Source organism: Lycium barbarum, chromosome 4 (genome assembly GCF_019175385.1).
Source record: "Lycium barbarum isolate Lr01 chromosome 4, ASM1917538v2, whole genome shotgun sequence".
NCBI lineage: Eukaryota > Viridiplantae > Streptophyta > Magnoliopsida > Solanales > Solanaceae > Lycium > Lycium barbarum.
In genome coordinates this window covers 13,126,953-13,145,644 of record NC_083340.1, presented here as the reverse complement: position 1 = coordinate 13,145,644, position 18,692 = coordinate 13,126,953, and the positions used below count along the sequence as shown (strand labels likewise).

The 18,692-nt window shown below is 38.4% G+C and overlaps 1 protein-coding gene across 1 annotated transcript; it reads left to right on the top strand.

Moving 5' to 3' along the window:
- The first annotated feature begins 4,747 nt into the window (after positions 1 to 4,747).
- LOC132635262 (beta-amyrin 11-oxidase-like) lies at positions 4,748 to 7,839 on the top strand. The gene is made up of 8 exons (XM_060351584.1): positions 4,748 to 5,033; positions 5,129 to 5,603; positions 6,116 to 6,376; positions 6,479 to 6,568; positions 6,691 to 6,769; positions 6,844 to 6,950; positions 7,370 to 7,491; positions 7,589 to 7,839. Exons 1-8 carry the CDS (start codon positions 4,810 to 4,812, stop codon positions 7,665 to 7,667), a joined length of 1,437 nt encoding a protein of 478 aa, XP_060207567.1. The 5' UTR covers positions 4,748 to 4,809; the 3' UTR covers positions 7,668 to 7,839.
- Positions 7,840 to 18,692: the final 10,853 nt, after the last annotated feature.

Here is an 18,692-nt window from a genome sequence, read left to right as displayed (position 1 = left end):
AGTACGGAAAGAGATTTGTCTAGGCTGCCTCTTTCCTTAAGATTGGCTTTCAATCTTCTTTTGTAGATTAGAGGCAAGGTTCCATGTCCCCCTCTAATCATTGTACTCTAATTACTTAATTTAACATGGTAGGGGTCAAGCCAAACCCCCCACACCATAGGTCCACAGCCTAATGGTGATGACTTTTTTTTTTTAAAAAAAAGTGTTTGGCTGACCAGCTTAAAGTCAAAAAAAAAAAAAAAAAGCGTTCAAAGAAACTTCACTTATTCGAATCATATAAAATTTAATGGAGGGAGTATAGATATATCAAAATTTTACCTGACTATCAATCTTCACATGGGATAAATAGTTTGTATGATATCAATTCTATATTGTTTTATTCTTCGAGAAACTCAAATTTGTTTTTACAATTGGAGTCTTTGAACACGTTTTATCTATGTTCGACGAGGACATTTTTAATAAAATTTATTTTCCGTATTCTCTCTAAAAACGTCATTTTGGTGATTTTTAAAATACTTAAATCAAATATGAAATAATTTAACCAAAGACCCTTAGTATCACCTTTCATCATTCCACTGCATACTATAAATTTTTAACATTAAAATGCAATAAGCGTCTTGCACTATTTATAGATTTAAAATGAAAAGTTTTCATGATATGAGGATATACATTTTTTCAACCACGTGTCAAAAATCAGATGATAGCTTGAACTGCCACGTTAGAATATTTTGATGAAAATAACATATCAAAGTTTTTTTTAGCTTGTTAGTTTTACGTCAATTCAATGACCGTGAACTAGATGGGAGTGTGCGTTTATTGGTCAAGAAGAGTGCAAAAAAATTAAATAAATCTTGTATGATAGGAATGTCTCTTGGAATTTCGCAAAAGAAAGGAGTAGATAGGAGGATTTGGATTGAAATATTCAATAAAATTAAAGAATGTTTTTCTTTACTAGTAATAGAATTTAAATAGTGGTTGCTTTGTTTGTTGGAAGAACCGTTAGCCATCCATTTATTTGCAGAGACTGGTATTAACAAATACGGATTCAGAATTTGAATTTTACTTTGATAGTAATTCTGCTAATATGTTCACTTACATTTATTTACATATACACATGAGTTATGCTTGTTCGCTATGTGCTCACGGCGGGCAGATTCATCATTTGGATATCATATTCATCTGAATCTATTACTTTTGAGTGAAGTATTAGGTTAAGTAAGAACTCGCTAAATTACAACAATAGTAGATATAAACACATAACTTTAAAAATATAATGAATTAATGCTAAAAACCTTAAGGTTGAACTCGTAGAGTTTAAATGTTAAATCTGCCTCTGGCTCATGACTATGTTCTAGACACGGCCTCTTGAATTTGGATCGTGACGAAATTGCATTAATACGTTTATCTTATGGGCTGGCTTTACTATTTTAGTCTGTGTGTCCTGTTTAAAATACAAAATGAGACAAGTTTATACGAGACAAAATTGTCTTACTCAATAGGAGTATTATCTTATGCTATCCCTTTTGATTTCCGGCATTAAAAATGTGCGTATGGCGTTCATTTTACAATGAATAGCATGTCCATATTAATTGGTGGAACCTTTATTTGCCTGATTTTTGGTGCTGATTCACCGTATTAAATATTAACTAGCTCACTTTGCTCTAGGAGAACAGAACTCAAGCATAGGTACGTAGATCCAGTGAGTATTGTAAATATAAATTTTGTGTAAGTTTCTTATTCAGGAATTATCTTTTTTGAGGTTCCCTTGGGGTTTGATATAATTTTTTGAGATGTCAATTGAAAACTTTCACAATTTTAATTTTTTATTCTGAGATACAAGGATTACATCTTTTTCCCTGTAGATTTGGTTGAGGAGTACATGGAATAATGGCAAAAGAAAGAGCGCCAACCATACGAATTTGTCAAAGCGCAAAAAAAAGTATATGAATAAAGAAGGGTAGAAAAACAAATAATAATGATATCTATCCAACTTTTTTATAGGACTATAAGGAAGAGCTATGAAAATATAAGTGAAAGAGAGAAATAGTTGAGATAAAATAAAAGAAGAGGTGTTGCAAAACAGAAAAGAAAAACTCAAACAGTGAGCCGTAAATACAGAAGAAAGAAGTATGGGTCTTTAATTGCTTGGAATGTAGGACCTACATAAGTCCATTTGTCAATCAAGTAAATGCCTCACACAAGTGTGATTTGGCATGCCTCACACATACTAAAAATTTTCTAGGAATGTCTCTTGGAATTTCGCAAAAGAGAGGAGTAGATCGGAGGATTTGGATTGAAATATTCAATAAAATTAAAGAATATTTTTTTATATTTTTCTTTACTAGTAATAAAATTTAAATAGTGGTTACATTTGTTTGTTGGAAGAACCTTAGCCATCCATTTATTTGCCGAGACCGATGGTAGCAAAGGCGGATTCAGAATTTAAATTTTACTTTGATAATAATTTTGCTGATATTTTCAATTACATTTATTTACATATACACGTATGAGTTATGCTTGTTTGCCATGTGCTCACGACAGACGGATCCATCATTACGACACCAAGTTCATCTGAATCTAGTACTTTTGAGCGGAGTACTAGTTTAATTAAGAACTTACTAAATCACAATAATAGTAGATATAAACACATAACTTTAAAAATATAATGAATTAATGCTAAAAACCTTAAGGTTGAACTCGTAGAGTTTAAATCTTAAATCCGCCTCTGACTAATGATTAGGTTCTAGACACGGCCTCTTGAATTTGGATCATGACAAAATTACATTAATACGTTTATCTTAGGGGCTGGCTTTACTATTTTATGTCATGCCCCGACCCATGGCCTGAGCGAAACACGGCACTCGGTGCCTTACTGCATGTGACCAAGCGAACCACATGGCTTGTTGAATCATCATGAGGCATAACATGAGCGGAATATAACGTGAATGCATGATAAGCCTTTGTAAAACGTAGTAAGTCATAATACTTAATAAAAATATTTGTTTAAACATGAGTGCGAAAATAACATGAATGAGCCAAAATGACTATACTACTCCGAATGTCTGACATAACATAACTGATTTGTCTAGTCTATGAAACCTCTATCATGAGTCTGACTGGAAAAATACTTACTGGAACAAGGCCTCCAGCATACCTTAGAGGCATAACTAATCATAAAACAAAAGTTGACTAAACCCCAAATGAGATGGGGCTCACCAATAAGCTGATACGAATGCTGTCCTACTTAGCAGATGTGTCGTCTTGTAGATCAGTACCTGCATCGTGAAATGCAGGCCCCCGGGCAATAAAAGGGGACGTCAGCACATTGAATGTACTGGTATGTAAAGCAACTGAAAGAAATAACATGGGACATGGAATAACATGATAAGAACTGAAACTGAAAACCTGGACATGAACATGAGCATGAGTACATATATATATATATATATATATATATATATATATATTTATAACATAAGTAAAACATGATAAGTAGGGAGAGCATTTAATAAACCGACATGTGATATCACCACGTGGGTACGTGGAGTCTGGTACCTTGCCGGACCAGCAGAGCCCTCATACCTTGCCAGGGTATAAGGTGGTAACGTGCCTGATGGATCCATTCAGTGTAAAATTAAGGTATCGTCCTAACTGGATCCATTGAAATATGGTCCGTATTTTGAAATACGGACTGCACAGATGGTCATAACTCTTTGCACAGATGTCCGTTTGACCCCCATAATATACCGTTGGAAAGATATTTCAAAGCTCTACAACTTTCATCAAGGACGTTTTCCCAAATTCCAAATACGTTTTGAAATACGGGCCGTATATACGGTCCATATATACGGTCCGTATTTAACCATTTGACATCCAAATGCCAAATTCCAGAATGCTCAGAAATCCTTGGTACCAGTTTACGACTTGAATTACGACCCGTATACTGAAATACGGTCACTGTTCATGGGCGTAAACCCCCATCTTACAACCGAACAGGGAAATTTCAATTCTCACATTCTTTATCTGATTTTCTAAGTATAGAATCATGGTCAAAGCTTATGTTAAAAGTACGGGGTGTTACATTTTAGTCTGTCCTGTTTTAAAATACAAAATAAGACAAGTTTGTAAGAGACAAAATCGGCTTCCTCAATAGGAGTATTATCTTATGCTGCCCCTTTTGATTTCCGGCATTAAAAATGTGTGTATGGCGTTCATTTTTTAATGAATAGCACGTCCTTATAATTTGGTGGAATCTTTTTTTGCCTTATTTTTGGTGCTGATTCACCGTATTAAATATTCTCTCCGTCTCATAATAAGTGTCACATTAGCAAAAAATAAACATATTAACAAATTAATAATGCAATATAAAGTTTAGCAAATTACCTCTATATAATAAAAATAAATTACTTTTATCTTTTGATTAGAGCATGCACAAGAAGTAAACCTTTTGACATTACGAATCTAACAATACCAAGTTACTATGTAACTTTTTCAATCATCATTTAAATGTTCCTTTATTGTCTAAGTGTAGAATTGGAAAAAATTAGTCAATTTATGTCTTGATTTTCTAAGGTGACACTTATTATGGGACGAATTTTTTTGGCTAAAGTGACATTTATTATGGGACGGAGGGAGTATTAACTGGCACATTTCTCTAGGAGAAGAGTACTCAAGCATAGGTGCGCAGATCTAGATCTGAATATATATGTATAATCAAAATTAAGTCCAATATATATATACTGACCCTGAAGTCTATACATTAAACCAACTTACAATATATCAGCTTCACAAAGGTTTCTTAGAGTAAAAATGGAGTTAGTGTACTTGTGCACAGCTCTGGGAATAGGGATTTTAACCTTTATTAATGTGCTAAAGAGAGTAAATGGCTGGTATTATTTACTCAAACTTAGTCCAGAGGAAAGTCGTTTGCCTCCAGGTGACATGGGCTGGCCATTCGTTGGTAATATGCTTTTTCTCTTGAAATGTTACGTCGGTGGAAATCTCGACGCATTTGCAGCTTACTTTTCTACTCGGTACGTTTCTCATGACACAATTATTATTGTTGTATTAATTTGATGTTCTGTTTTGAATTTGAATTTGAAGTTCACATTGGTGTGTAACTAATTAGGTTCGGGCCAGGAGGGATGTACACGGGACACATGTTTGGAAGGCCAAGCATTATTGTCACAACGCCCGAAACGTGCAGGAAAATCCTGATGGATGAAGAGAATTTTGCCGTAGCATTTCCAGACTACATGTTGAACCTCCTAGGAAATCAAGAGAACCAAGAACACAAGATTCTTCGTCGAACAGCAGCAAACGCGATAAAAACTCACGGATCGTTGTCCTACTACTTTGACAGCGTGAACAAAATCGTGAAAGGTTCCTTCGACAAATGGCTTGCCACAGATGAACCCCTCGAGTTGCTCTCTGAGATGAAAAGGCCTGCATTTGAGGTGCTTATGCAAGTTCTTGTAGGCGGCGAAGATGGAGTTTCTCGAGAAGTGCTTGACTATGTTTTCAAGGAGAATCAACACAGGTTTAAAGCTTACAAAAGCTTGGCCGTTAATATCCCCGGATTTGCTTTCTACAGGGGAGTCAAGGTAATTAGTAAGATCTAGAGTTTAAAATTTGATTAATCACCAAAAAAGAGGAAAAAGAGATAATATATCTAATAGGGGCAAAATGGATTTAAGTTTTATATACTGACGTTCTAAAGAAATTTACACCATCATGCCAATTTAATAGGGTGAATCAGGTTACTCTTCTATCTTTCCACTAAAAAAATCTGGAATGAGCTACGAACTTCATTGCTATTTACTCGTAGTCAACATAAATTTTTAATAATCCGCCGTCGATTCATCGCTAAATTGCTTTGTAGCTAACATTTTAACAATCCATCTAATTGGTCGCTAAATAGGATTAGCAGCCGATTTTGCTGTTTAGCTACAGAACTTATCTCTTGCTAATTTATATTATCTTTTTTTTTTTGCTAGTGTTCAGGTTACCGTATTATGCTTGCTGTGAAGAGTATTAGGCTTGCTATTGTTATAAGTGACCGGGCACAAAATTTGAACTATTCGTTTGTGTAACTTCTCTGTTTTTATGGTTTCAGGCTAGAAAAGCAGTAGGTAGGATGCTTCAAGACGTAATAAATCAAAGAAAAGTGATGATTGCAAACAAACAAGGCAGGCCCAAGAGCATGCTGGACGCGATGCTAGACACTCAAGATGAACATGGAAATGGATTTAGTGATGAGGATATCATTAAAGTGCTACTTTCCTATACATTTGGTGGTTATGAAATTGTTGCTCTGGTTGCCATAAAGACAATTATGCATCTGGAAAAACACCCTGAGTTGTTGCAGAAAGCAAAAGTACGTTATCAATGGATCACTACTTTATTTTATTCAAAAAGTGCAATAAAGTTGAGAGGGTCTTTTAAATTAATTTATTAAGACAAATTTCTCTGTTTTCAGGAGGAACAAGAAGAAATAGTTAACAGAAGACCATCTCCAGATGCAGGCCTTACTTTCGACGAGATTGGACAGATGAAGTATCTTTCAAACGTAAGGCCTAATTTCTCTTTAATAGGCACAGCACACCATTCACAATGTAAAATATTTCTTTTCAAGTTCAATAAGATCAAGTCCTTTTGTACTAAGTACTATATCTCTTTCAAAATTGACAGGTATATCATGAAACACTACGTTTTGGTAGCACTGAAACAATCTTCTTTAGAATTGCAAAAACTACTGTTAACATAAATGGTTGGTTCTCTTATCTCAAAGCCAATTAATGTTAATGATACACTAAAATGATTTAATCAATATCCATTGCGCAGGGTACACCATACCTAAGGGGTGGAAGGTTTTGACAACGTCAGGGCATTGGTATATGGACCCTAACACTTATGTGAAACCTAAGGAATTTAATCCTTCAAGATGGGATGTAAGTTTTTTGCCAAACTGTCAAAATCTGCTTATTTTGAAAAAGTACTTTTACAGAGTAGTTGCTAGTGTTTAGCTAATCAATCTGAAAAATATTTTTGTCAATTAGGGTTGTAATTTGTGTTCGGCCAAAATTCCAGAAGTGCTTATGGAGAAAATTTATCTTTTTAGTTTCTAAAAATTTGCTTTTGCTATTATTCAAAAGCACTTTTATTTTCTAGGCTAAACACCTCAACTCTCTGAAATAAGTATTTTTAAGAAAATAAATACTATTGCCTTCTCAAAAACTTGACCAAACAGACTATTAATTTTGTTCATAAATTTGCATCATTTAGTCAATATCCTTGTAATTACTGCACATGAATGATTAAATTCCCAAAGATGTTATAGTATCAAGTGAACAACACTATAATTTTACAGGATGCAGAGATCAAGCCAACCTCCTTTCTTCCTTTGGGAGTAGGTCCCCGAATGTGCCCAGGAGCCAATTTGGCAAAGCTTACGAATTTAGTAGTTGGTCATTACTTTCTTCTTAACTACAGGTAATTCACAAATTATATATATACATTTTATGAAATAAATTATATAGAATATCAATTACTGATCAAAGAATATTTCAATTTTATCGCTATGATGCAGGCTTGAGCAAGTTAAGCCACCGAGCAAAGGCGAGCCTCCTGAAAATTGTCTAGTGAGATTCAAGAAGATCTCAGCATAATATGAATGACAACTTCACCATGTTTTCCATTATTCCCCATTTGCATTGCTCTTTATCATGATGTGAATCTTAAATTGGCCTTTTCTTTTAATAGCAATCTGTCATATGAGCATGGGCACCGTTGTAATATTTTATCAATAATGAAGTTGTAGTCCAGTGGTTCCATCTTCAATTTATACATCATGTGGTTCATGATTTAAATTCTACCAATGACCTTTCCATGTTTCTTGTTTTACCTTCCCTCATCAATTCGCCGAGTGTACCCATCTCTTCGGAAAAAATAATTGAAAAATATATATTTATTGGTAATATCTACTCTCTCCATCCCAATTTATGTGTTACATTTGACTAGACACCATATTTAAAAGAAAAAGGAAGCTTTTGGAACTTCTATAATCTAAAATAAGCTTTAGCCGGCACTTGTGTGGTGATAAATATTCTCATTAAAGCTAAATTATTTCTAAATAAAAAAAATTGATATTCTCTTTGGAAAGACTAAAAAGAAAATTATGTGCCACATTATTGAAACTGAGGATACAATTAGGACAAGACACCTGAGCTTTCCTTCCTGAATAAGTTTTCTCAAACTGATATAAACTTAATATGCCAGAATAATACTTCCACGTTTGCACGCCAGATCAGCAGGCCTTTCAAGAAGTCTTAATGTTGTTCACAAAAACCACAGCCTAGCACAAAATCAAAAGGTTACTTATTTCTTTACATTTTCTTAAATAAGATTTTAATCAACTATAGATAATTATCTTTCAGAACTCATAGACATTTTATAAGCAGTTCAGACTAATAGGAGTACCAAAAGCAATCATTTTGTCCATCTAAACACACGAGGAATCGTGTCATGTAATAAGTGGAAACTTCCTCCAAGTAGAAAATAGCTAAATGCATAAAGCTTGTGTAGAGTGCCTCTAGATGAAATATATGGTTGAGAATTATACCTCAGTTAATCAATGACAGCATCCAAATTTTTAGGTTCAATCACAATTTCTGTTTGAAAATTAAACTCCTCGATTGAAAGGTTTGCAATACTTTCGGGATTCCAAAAAAAAAAATTAAAAAAAAAAAGACTTTGGTTTGGCAAGGGCTTGTCAAAAGTAGCAGGAACCAATGAGTGGCTGAAACATAGTAAGGCAGGGCTTGCTTTTGCACTTAATTGTAAAAACTTCCTAATAAATAGATATAATAATATTGGTCGTGCTACCCCATACAAACCAAATAGAAAGTGCTAACCTCATATGAGTTTAGATTCAATGGACTTGTTGTTCCTGAAGAAATGATCTTTCTTGGACTATCATCTAAATTATGACTAGCTGCTACATGATGAGAGAAACAGAAAGCTCATTAGTATCAACCTAGTAGAACCAAAAAAGCAGCTTTCTTAAGAAAATGCAGTTCAATTAGCAACTAAATACCGTCTCGAATAAGAATGTAAGAAGTACCCCTTGGGGAAAATCTCCAAAAGCAGGAGACGTCCAACAACATACTAACAGTCCATTCTTAAGAGCATTACTCAAGTTTGCTAATATCCAACCCAAAGTAACTTCAAGAGATTCATGACTACCCAACTTAACTAGCAGAGGTAAAGGCAAATGTACATCCAAAAAAGTAATTGGATTGTCGCCCTTTCTTCTCCAGTTTGGTCGCAAAGCAAGTTCCTAGCTATGTTTGTATCGTTGCAGTTCTAGATTTATCTGTCAAATAAGTAGATTACAAAAACTCTTTTAATAGGTTGAACAGAACTCAAAAATCTTATGGAAAATTATAACAAAGACAAAAGCTGAAGAGGGACTTACAACACTAGCTCCTATAAAGCATATTATGCAGGATTGAAAAAAGGATCACACAATTTACACGAGTCTAATTCGATCATTTGAAAAAAAAAAAACTCAAAATTACTCACTGTTCATGTTCCCACAAAAATCGAAACATCAATTAAAAATAAAATTAAATAAACATAACGACAACTTTCCATTCGGACATGGTCAAGGAATAGACATGATAATAAGCTCATCCTACGGTGTGAAAAAGACCTTTTGCAAACGATTAAGATGACATACAACAAGGAGGACTCCACAAAATTGTGTCGGAATTCTCATGTATATATAGTAGATGTTGAACCCCCTTAGCTTTTTCGTGTATTTACTTCTTCATATTTGTGAACCCCTTAGATGAATATCCTAGCTCCGCCACTGGTGCTCAGTCCCGCTTAGGGGCAAATCTGGGAGGGGTGGGGTGGGGTAGAGGGGGGGGGGCATTCTTTCTTCTTCTTCTTCTTTTTTTTTTTCAAACCCATTCCTCCGGGAGCTTCCCTTTTGCTTCTTTGGTGACTCGAACCCACAACCTTCGGGTTCGAGGTGGAAGGTAGATACTTACCATCTGAGCCACCCCTTCTTGTCAGGCAGAGGGTGTTCAGCCCAACTCTTTGTTAAAATTTAATTTTTTTCTACTTTATGATTTAATTGATGATAGAAAGATTTAGTTCTTTTTTAGTCTATGAATATTTTGCAACATTTAGCTTCCTTTTAAGTCTAGTTACTACATTAATAGTAAATTACTTAGTTTCCTTTTAGTTTAGTATCTATAAGGAAAATAATATATTTTCTTTTATTTTATTCTCTTTATAAATAGAGATGTAGTATTTTATTTTTCAATACAAGAAACAATATAATGAATTAATGCAATGATTTATTATTCATTCTTTCTTCCATTTTCTCTCTAAATATTTCATTCCATAATAGTGGTATCAGAGCCAGGTTTATTGATCTTAATGAATCTGGGACTTAATTGATGAAGAAAAAGAACTTCTTCAACCACTTTTAACCCTACCTTTTCTGTCACGACCCAACCCCGTAGGCCGTGATTAGTGCCCTACTTGGGCACCCTGACATACCTGTACATATCGAATCACATCCAAATAGTATATGTGGCTAAAATGCTATATGCCGTCTCAAACTATATCAAACTGCATCAGCCGCATTTCAACGCAACCATGTGCGGACACACACACGCACACACACACACATATATATATATATATATATATATATATATATATATATATATATATATATATCAAAAAGCCGGCAAGGCTGTCAAATGTATCAAAAGCCAACAAGGCTATCAAAGATGTCAAAAAGCCGACAAGGCTATCAAATGGCACAATGGCCCAAAACACATATACAAAATGCACGCCGACAAGGCTGCCATAACAAATGAGATCATACAAACCCAACTGTACAAAAGTAGGCACACACACCCACAAATACGTCTACAGACCTCTATACAGACCAAACGAGTCATATGGCGGGACAGGGCCCCGCCGTACCCCTGAACGAATATATATATATATACAAACATAGCGAACAAAAGATATACCAACAGATATGCTCTGAAAGGAGAAGAGCACTCCAACAGCAAAAGGGGTGTCCTAAAGCGGTGGATCACCAAACTGTGCGTCGGTACCTGCGAGCATGAAACGCAGCCCCCCGAAGAAAGGGGGGTCAGTACGAAATATGTACTGAGTATGCAAAGCAGAATATACAGAAAGCATATAGGAGACTTTAAATAAAATGGGAGTATCAAACATAAGTGCAAATCCAACATATCAAAATTTGTTTACTTTCAAAAATATGTAAGTAATGCATAGGGTACAAAAGAATATGGTCGCCCGCCTGTCAATGGCGCCAATACACAGCATAACTCCAGATGTAAGTTTAAATTCTCCGAATCCCCGTCACATATCATAACCCAACATAACACCATATACAGCATAACACCAAACATAAGTGGAACCCGACCCTCATTAGCGAGTAGCTCGGAGGACCATAAACACAGCATAACTCCGGAGTATATCAAAGCGCGCACGATAACAGAACCGGCCCGGGACTCGGCGAAAGGAATAGCAGAATGCACGAATAGAGTCGTGAGTAGTCATATGCATAAAATCAATATCATAAATTCAAACATAAGCAAAATGATCATATTTGAAAATCGAAATAATAGTCTTAACAAATTCTTTCAAAAGCTCCCGAATTTCATAAAGGGAAGTCGCGGGACCCACGGACGGGAATTTACCCAAGTCGGGCCTGCTTATGGAAAACATACTCGTTATGCGTAATGCAAACTTTTATAAAAATATATTGGAGCAATCCGAGCATTTATACGAAAGATATGACATTCAAAATTTGCGAATTCTTTAAAATGAAACCCTTTTGGTGCAAAGTTCAGAGAACAATTATTTCGAATACATAAAGATTCATATTTCATCAAATCATGCATAAGAATTCCAAAGAACATATACGGATCATAACATGCTCGGATGTCGGATTTGGAATTTCCTTAAGGCTCTAATTTAGCCTATGAAAAACTAAGACATGCCAAAAAGAAAGGAAGTTGCCTTACATACCTCGAACGCGCTTCCAAGCTAGCCAATCTAAAGCTACTCCAAATCTACGCCTCGGGCTCCCCAAGGTCTACAAAATGTGCCAATGAATACCCAATATTAACCATAGGCACTTAAGCAATTATTTATTCCAACTTACTCTAAATTCTACAGAAAACTCGGCAGCACTTCCCCTGTAAATAGGCCACCCCGAGAATTTATCTCGCTTAAAAATCAACAAAAACAACCACAATAACCAACCTAGCAACATCAATAATAAATTCGGAAGGCAAAATAACATTAATAGCTCTCTTTTTCATCATTCGACAACTTTCCAAATATTCAATTCAACGGCTTACATTCAAGCCACAATATCGCTCACACATTTAATTATCAACCCGAATCTTTACCAACAATATTCTAGGACATTCTAAACAATTCACAATTTTTCTCCCAATTGGCCGAAAACAGCCCTTTGGCCGAGAGCAGCCCTCTTTTTATTTTCCTCATTTTCAAGTCATGTTTTGTCTCAACAATCCACAATATAACGATGTTATTCTCATATAATATACCAATTACATCAACGCACGATAAGCCTCAAAACAGCCCGCACAACCTCACATCAATCATAAGTCATTAAATGTTCATTTCAAGACTAGAATTCAAGACGACGACAACTAACATACTAAGCGGTAGTAATGCGATCTTCGACACCTTATAAAACTCACATTCGTTCACAACACACATATATACATATGTTAAGGATCCTATATATACGAATTTCATTCAATGCACAAAGTTCTCCAAATCAGTCTGCAACGCTTACTATGTCAATTTGGGACATTAAATTCCCATTTCCAACCTACAAGTCATCACAATAACCATTACGATGCTAAGCGATATAAATTCATTCTTTGCCAAACATTTGGGGCTACACACGGCTACATTGCACACATATATTCATATATCGACGATTTGCATTCTCTTCTCCATTCTACAACAATTTAACATGATACAAGAATAAATTCATCAATCCAATACCACACAACACACCCCCACTTTACACGGCCAACATGCCAAACACACAACCCAACTTCAACATTCTATATTTCATGATTTCTATCCATTTTAGCATACTACAATAGGCATACAAGATTCACAATATATAAACAAGATGAAATCTTACCTTTGTTTTTCAATACCACAATTGGCTAGGGTTTTGCAATTGGACACAATGAATGGTTGAATGATCCAAACAATACTTCCACGCTACTTAGGGACTTCAATATAGTGGGTCTATACCAAAGAAATAATTTTGGGGAAGCTAGAACTTGATTTGGTTTTTCTTGGTTGGGGTGTTGAAGTGTAATGAGGGAAAGATGACTTAGAGTAATCTATTTAAGTACACTTATATCCCTTAGATGTCTTTGGCCCACACAATGTGTTGGACCAATTAAAATTGGCCACACAAGGTGTGGGACCATCTCAACTTACACGGCCCCATGGCAATTTTTGCACCACATTTTTAAATTCGAATTTTATGAATTGTGGTCCCAATTTTTCCTAAGTGTTCAATGCCATCAATTTCATATATAACTTATGTCTCAAAATAAAATCAAATGGTCAAAAGTCCCGACTTCAAATCCCCGAAATAGTCTTGGCCTTAAATTGTCATAGTTAATCCGGGTTGTCCCAATGTATAAAAATACGGGACGTAACATCCTCCCCCCTTTAAGAACATTCGCCCTCGAATGTTGGATTAACGATACGAATCTTACTTAAACTCGGGGGAGTTTCTTTTATAGCCATCACATACCAATCATTCACAAATCAACATAGGCAAACAAAGAATTTGAATTACCTGAAGGTACTGGAAATAGGTGAGGATACTTTTTCTTCATCTGCTCCTCCGCCTCCCAGGTCATTTCTTCGCGGTTATTATTCCGCCACAGCACTTTAACCGAAGCCACATCTTTATTTCGCAACTTTCTTACCTGACGATCCAATATGGCTATAGGCTGCTCTTCGTAAGATAGCTCCTCTGTGACCTGCATATCATCTGAAGGAAAGATTTTGGAAGGGTCACCAATACACTTACGAAGCATAGAGACGTGAAATACCGGGTGAACCGCTCCTAAGTCAGCTGGCAGATCCAATTCGTAGGCTACCTTGCCTATTTTACGAATAATCAGATAAGGCCCAATATATCTCGGACTGAGCTTTCCTTTCTTGCCAAATCGCATAACACCTTTCATAGGTGACACTTTCAGGAAAACCCAATCGCCAATCTGGAACTCTAACGGTCGACGTCGTTTATCAGCATAAGATTTCTGTCGACTTTGGGCCGCTAATAATCGCTCTCGAATCAGTTTCACTTTATCGACTGCCTGCTGGACCACATCTGGACCAATTAACTGAATCTCACCCACGTCGAACCAACCTATCGGAGATCTGCATTTCCTGCCATACAAAGCCTCATATGGTGCCATCTGAATACTGGAGTGGTAGCTGTTATTATAAGCAAATTCAACAAGCGGCAAATGGTCATCCCAGCTACCCCTAAAATCAATAACACAGGCACGCAACATATCTTCCAATGTCTGAATAGTGCGCTCGGCCTGTCCGTCGGACTGGGGATGAAATGTTGTACTCAGGCTCACCTGGGTCCCCAATCCCTCCTGGAATGACCTCCATAACTTAGCTGTAAACTGGGCACCTCTATCGGAAATAACAGACACAGGAACTCCGTGCAGTCTCACAATCTCCTTAATATATAATCTGGTATAATCTTCAGCTGTGTAGGTAGTCCGAACTGGAAGAAAATGGGATGATTTTGTCAGCCGATCGACGATAACCCAAATGGAGTCGTACCTCCGTGGAGTGCGAGGCAAGCCTACAGTGAAATCTATATTAATTACTTCCCACTTCCACGCTGGTATTTCCATTTCCTGCAATAACCCAACGGGCTTCTGATGCTCAATTTTCACCTGCTGACAATTTGGGCACTGGGCAACGAACTCTGCTATGTCCTTTTTCATACCGTCCCACCAATACAGACATCGAAGATCATGATACATTTTCGTCGACCCTGGGTGAACAGAATACCTGGCATGATGTGCCTCACCCATAACCTGTTGTCGCAGCCCCGCAACGTCAGGTACACATAATCTGCCCCTGAATAATAGTACTCCATCAGATGTAATCTTAAACGGGGTCTGCTCTTTTTCACGGACTGCATCTCTATACTGAATCAGAACAGGATCCTCATACTGACGCCGCTTTATCTCACCCAGAATAGAGGAGTCGGCCACTCCTCGAACAGAAATCCCAGCATCTCCAAAATCGGCTAACCGAACTCCAAGACTGGCTAACTGATGAATATCACGAACCATTTCTTTCTTATCATACTGCACATCAATCAAACTGCCCATGGACTTGCGGCTAAGCGCATCTGCTACAACATTAGCTTTCCCTGGGTGGTATAGAATATCAACATCATAATCTTTCAGCAACTCTAACCACCACCTCTGTCGCAAATTCAATTCTTTCTGTCTGAAAATATACTGGAGGCTCTTATGGTCCGTATAAATATCAACGTGGACCCCATATAAGTAATGCCGCCAAATCTTCAAAGCATGAATAACCGCGGCTAACTCCAAATCATGAGTGGGATAATTCTTCTCGTGCGGTCTGAGCTGCCGGGAAGCATAGGCTATGACTCGACCGTGCTGCATTAACACACAACCCAAACCCATACCAGAGGCATCACAATAAACCACATACCCGTCTGGCCCTTCTGGGAGAGCTAAAACTGGAGCTGTAATTAATTTTTGCTTCAACATCTGAAAGTCGCGCTCACAGGCATCGGTCCACTGAAATTTCGTTGCCTTCTAGGTTAACCTTATTAATGGCGCCGCAATAGAAGAAAAATTCTCTACGAACCTTCTGTAATAACAGGCCAAACCCAAAAAACTGCGTACCTCTGTAGGTGTAGTAGGCCTGGGCCAATTCTGTACAGCTTCAATTTTCTGCGTATCAACCTGAATACCATCTGCTCCGACTATATGCCCCAAGAATGCCACAGAAGTTAACCAGAATTCACATTTCGAAAATTTAGCATATAATTTCTGCTGCCGAAGAGTGCCAAGCACTATCCTCAGATGATCAGAATGCTCCTCTGCTGATTGTGAATAAACTAATATATCATCGATAAACACAATCACGAACATATCAAGGAAAGGCCGAAATACCCGATTCATCAAATCCATGAATACCGCTGGAGCATTAGTCAGCCCAAAAGACATAACTCTGAATTCATAATGCCCATACCGGGTCCTAAAAGCAGTCTTCAGAATATCAGACTCTCGTACCCATACCTGGTGATAACCCGAACGCAGATCTATCTTCGAGAAATATTTGGCACCCTGCAACTGATCAAATAAATCATCAATCCGGGGGAGGGATACTTATTCTTTATAGTCACCTTATTTAATTGCCTGTAATCAATGCACATCCGCAGTGACCCATCTTTCTTTCTCACAAATAATACCGGTGCTCCCCAGGGTAATGTACTGGTCTGATGAAACCTTTTTCTAATAAATCTTTCAACTGTTCCTTCAATTCTTTTAATTCTGCCGGTGCCATCCTGTACGGAGGAATAGATATGGGCTGCGTATCTGGAAACAAATCAATAGCAAAGTCTATCTCTCGCTCAGGCGGAAGACCCGGAAGCTCATCTGGGAATACATCTGAAAATTCATTGACAACCGGAACTGACTGCAAAATGGGTGCCTCGGCTGTAGTATCGTGAACACGGACCAAATGATGAATATAACCCTTCTGAATCATCTTCTTAGCCTTGAGGTATGAAATAAACTTACCCCTCAGCGACGCTGTACTCCCGGACCACTCGATAACTGGTTCCCCTCGGAACTGGAAACGAACTACCTTCTGCTGGCAGTCAACATTAGCATAACAGGACGCTAACCAGTCCATGCCCATAATAACATCAAATTCAAGCATATCTAACTCTATCAAATCAACTTTAGTACAACGATTAGATATGATAACAGAACAATCCCGATAAACCTGTCTGGCTATAACAGAATCCCCTACAAGTGTAGCTACCTCAAAAGGCTCTATCGGCTCAGACTCTATCCCAATTTCATTAGCAATAAGTGGAGCAATATACGATAAAGTCGAACCAGGATCAATCAATGCATACACAGATCGGGAGAAAACCAGTAAAGTACCTGTGACAACGTTTGGCGAAGCCTCCTGATCCTGGCGGCTAGCCAATGCATATATGCGGTTCGAAGGACCGCTAGAACCTGAAACACCGCCACGGCCTCGACCGCGACCGGCCTGAACCGGCATACCTCGCCCCGCAGGGCGCACAGCTGAGGGAGTAGAAGATGAACCTGCAGCTGATCCCGTCGGCTGAACTGTACTGCCAGAGCCACCCGACATTGGACAATCACGCATAATATGGCCCTGACGGCCGCAAGAAAAACAAGCTCCTGTAGCTCGGTAGCACTCCCCTGGGTGCGATTTACCGCAATAAGAACAACGGGGCCTGGGTGGTCTGGACTGGCTGGGACCTCTGGCTGTCTGTGAACCTGAAGCTCTAGAACTCTGACCAGCCCTAGATGGTCCTGCACTATCAAATCGTCTGCCGGCTGACTGTGCACCCCGGCCTGACGGAGGAAAATATCTGCCTGACGGCTGCTGCTGAGGGTGTCCGCCCCGAGAACCTCCCGAATACCCAGCGGACCTGGCCCTCTTGGGCGGCCTCCTGTCTCGATCCCTACCAGAATAATCAGCCCTGTGTCGATCCTCCATACCCTGAGCGTGGGCCTGTAACTGGGCGATATCCATATCTGTCTGTGACGCCATCGCCATGCAACTGTCGATCAAGTAGCGGTCCAATCCTATCACATACCGGTGCATACGGTCAGCCATATCCGCTACTATAGCAGGGGCATATCGAGCCAGAGAATCAAACTCCAAATTATACTCGCGAACACTCCAGCCTCTCTGCTGCAACTGTAGAAATCTATCAACCCGCGCCCGTCGTAACTCCGGGGGCAAAAAGTGGCGGGTAAAAGCAGCCACGAACTCATCCCAAGTAGCTGGGGATGCACTCTTACCCCTGGATAGCTCCCAAGACTCATACCAATTGGCAGCAACATCTCGCAATCTGTGCGAGGCCAACTCAACAGACTCGGTCTCCGAAGCCCTGACCAAATCTAATGAGCGCCGAATCCCCCGAATGAAGTCGTGGGGGTCCTCCTCAGGCCTAGACCCGTAAAACTCTGGGGGACGGCATGTCTGAAAGTCTCGAACCCTAAGGTTATCACGCCTGTCATCATCATCATAATCCCTCTGCCCGCGTCTGCGAACCTGTCTCGCTACCAAAGTAGTCAATAGCTGCACGACCTCCCTCAATGTCCTATCCTCCGCCCCTGGCTGGGGTGCTGGAGGCGCGGGAGCTGGAGCCTCTGGAGCTAATGGTGAAGCTGCTCCAGACTCCTCTGATGATGAAGACGTAGCAGAGTCTGTTGGCCGGGGCGCCATATCACGCATCATCTGAGCAAGGGTCCGAGTACCCTTCCGAGCCCGGCTAGTCT

Bases quoted from the DNA above. Each gene is read 5' to 3' on its own strand.
- LOC132635262 (XM_060351584.1), top strand. From the start codon at position 4,810: ATGGAGTTAGTGTACTTGTGCACAGCTCTGGGAATAGGGATTTTAACC. The intron at 5,604-6,115 runs GTAATTAGTAAG...TTATGGTTTCAG, and splicing joins CTTTCTACAGGGGAGTCAAG to GCTAGAAAAGCAGTAGGTAG. The intron at 6,770-6,843 runs GTTGGTTCTCTT...TCCATTGCGCAG, and splicing joins AACTACTGTTAACATAAATG to GGTACACCATACCTAAGGGG.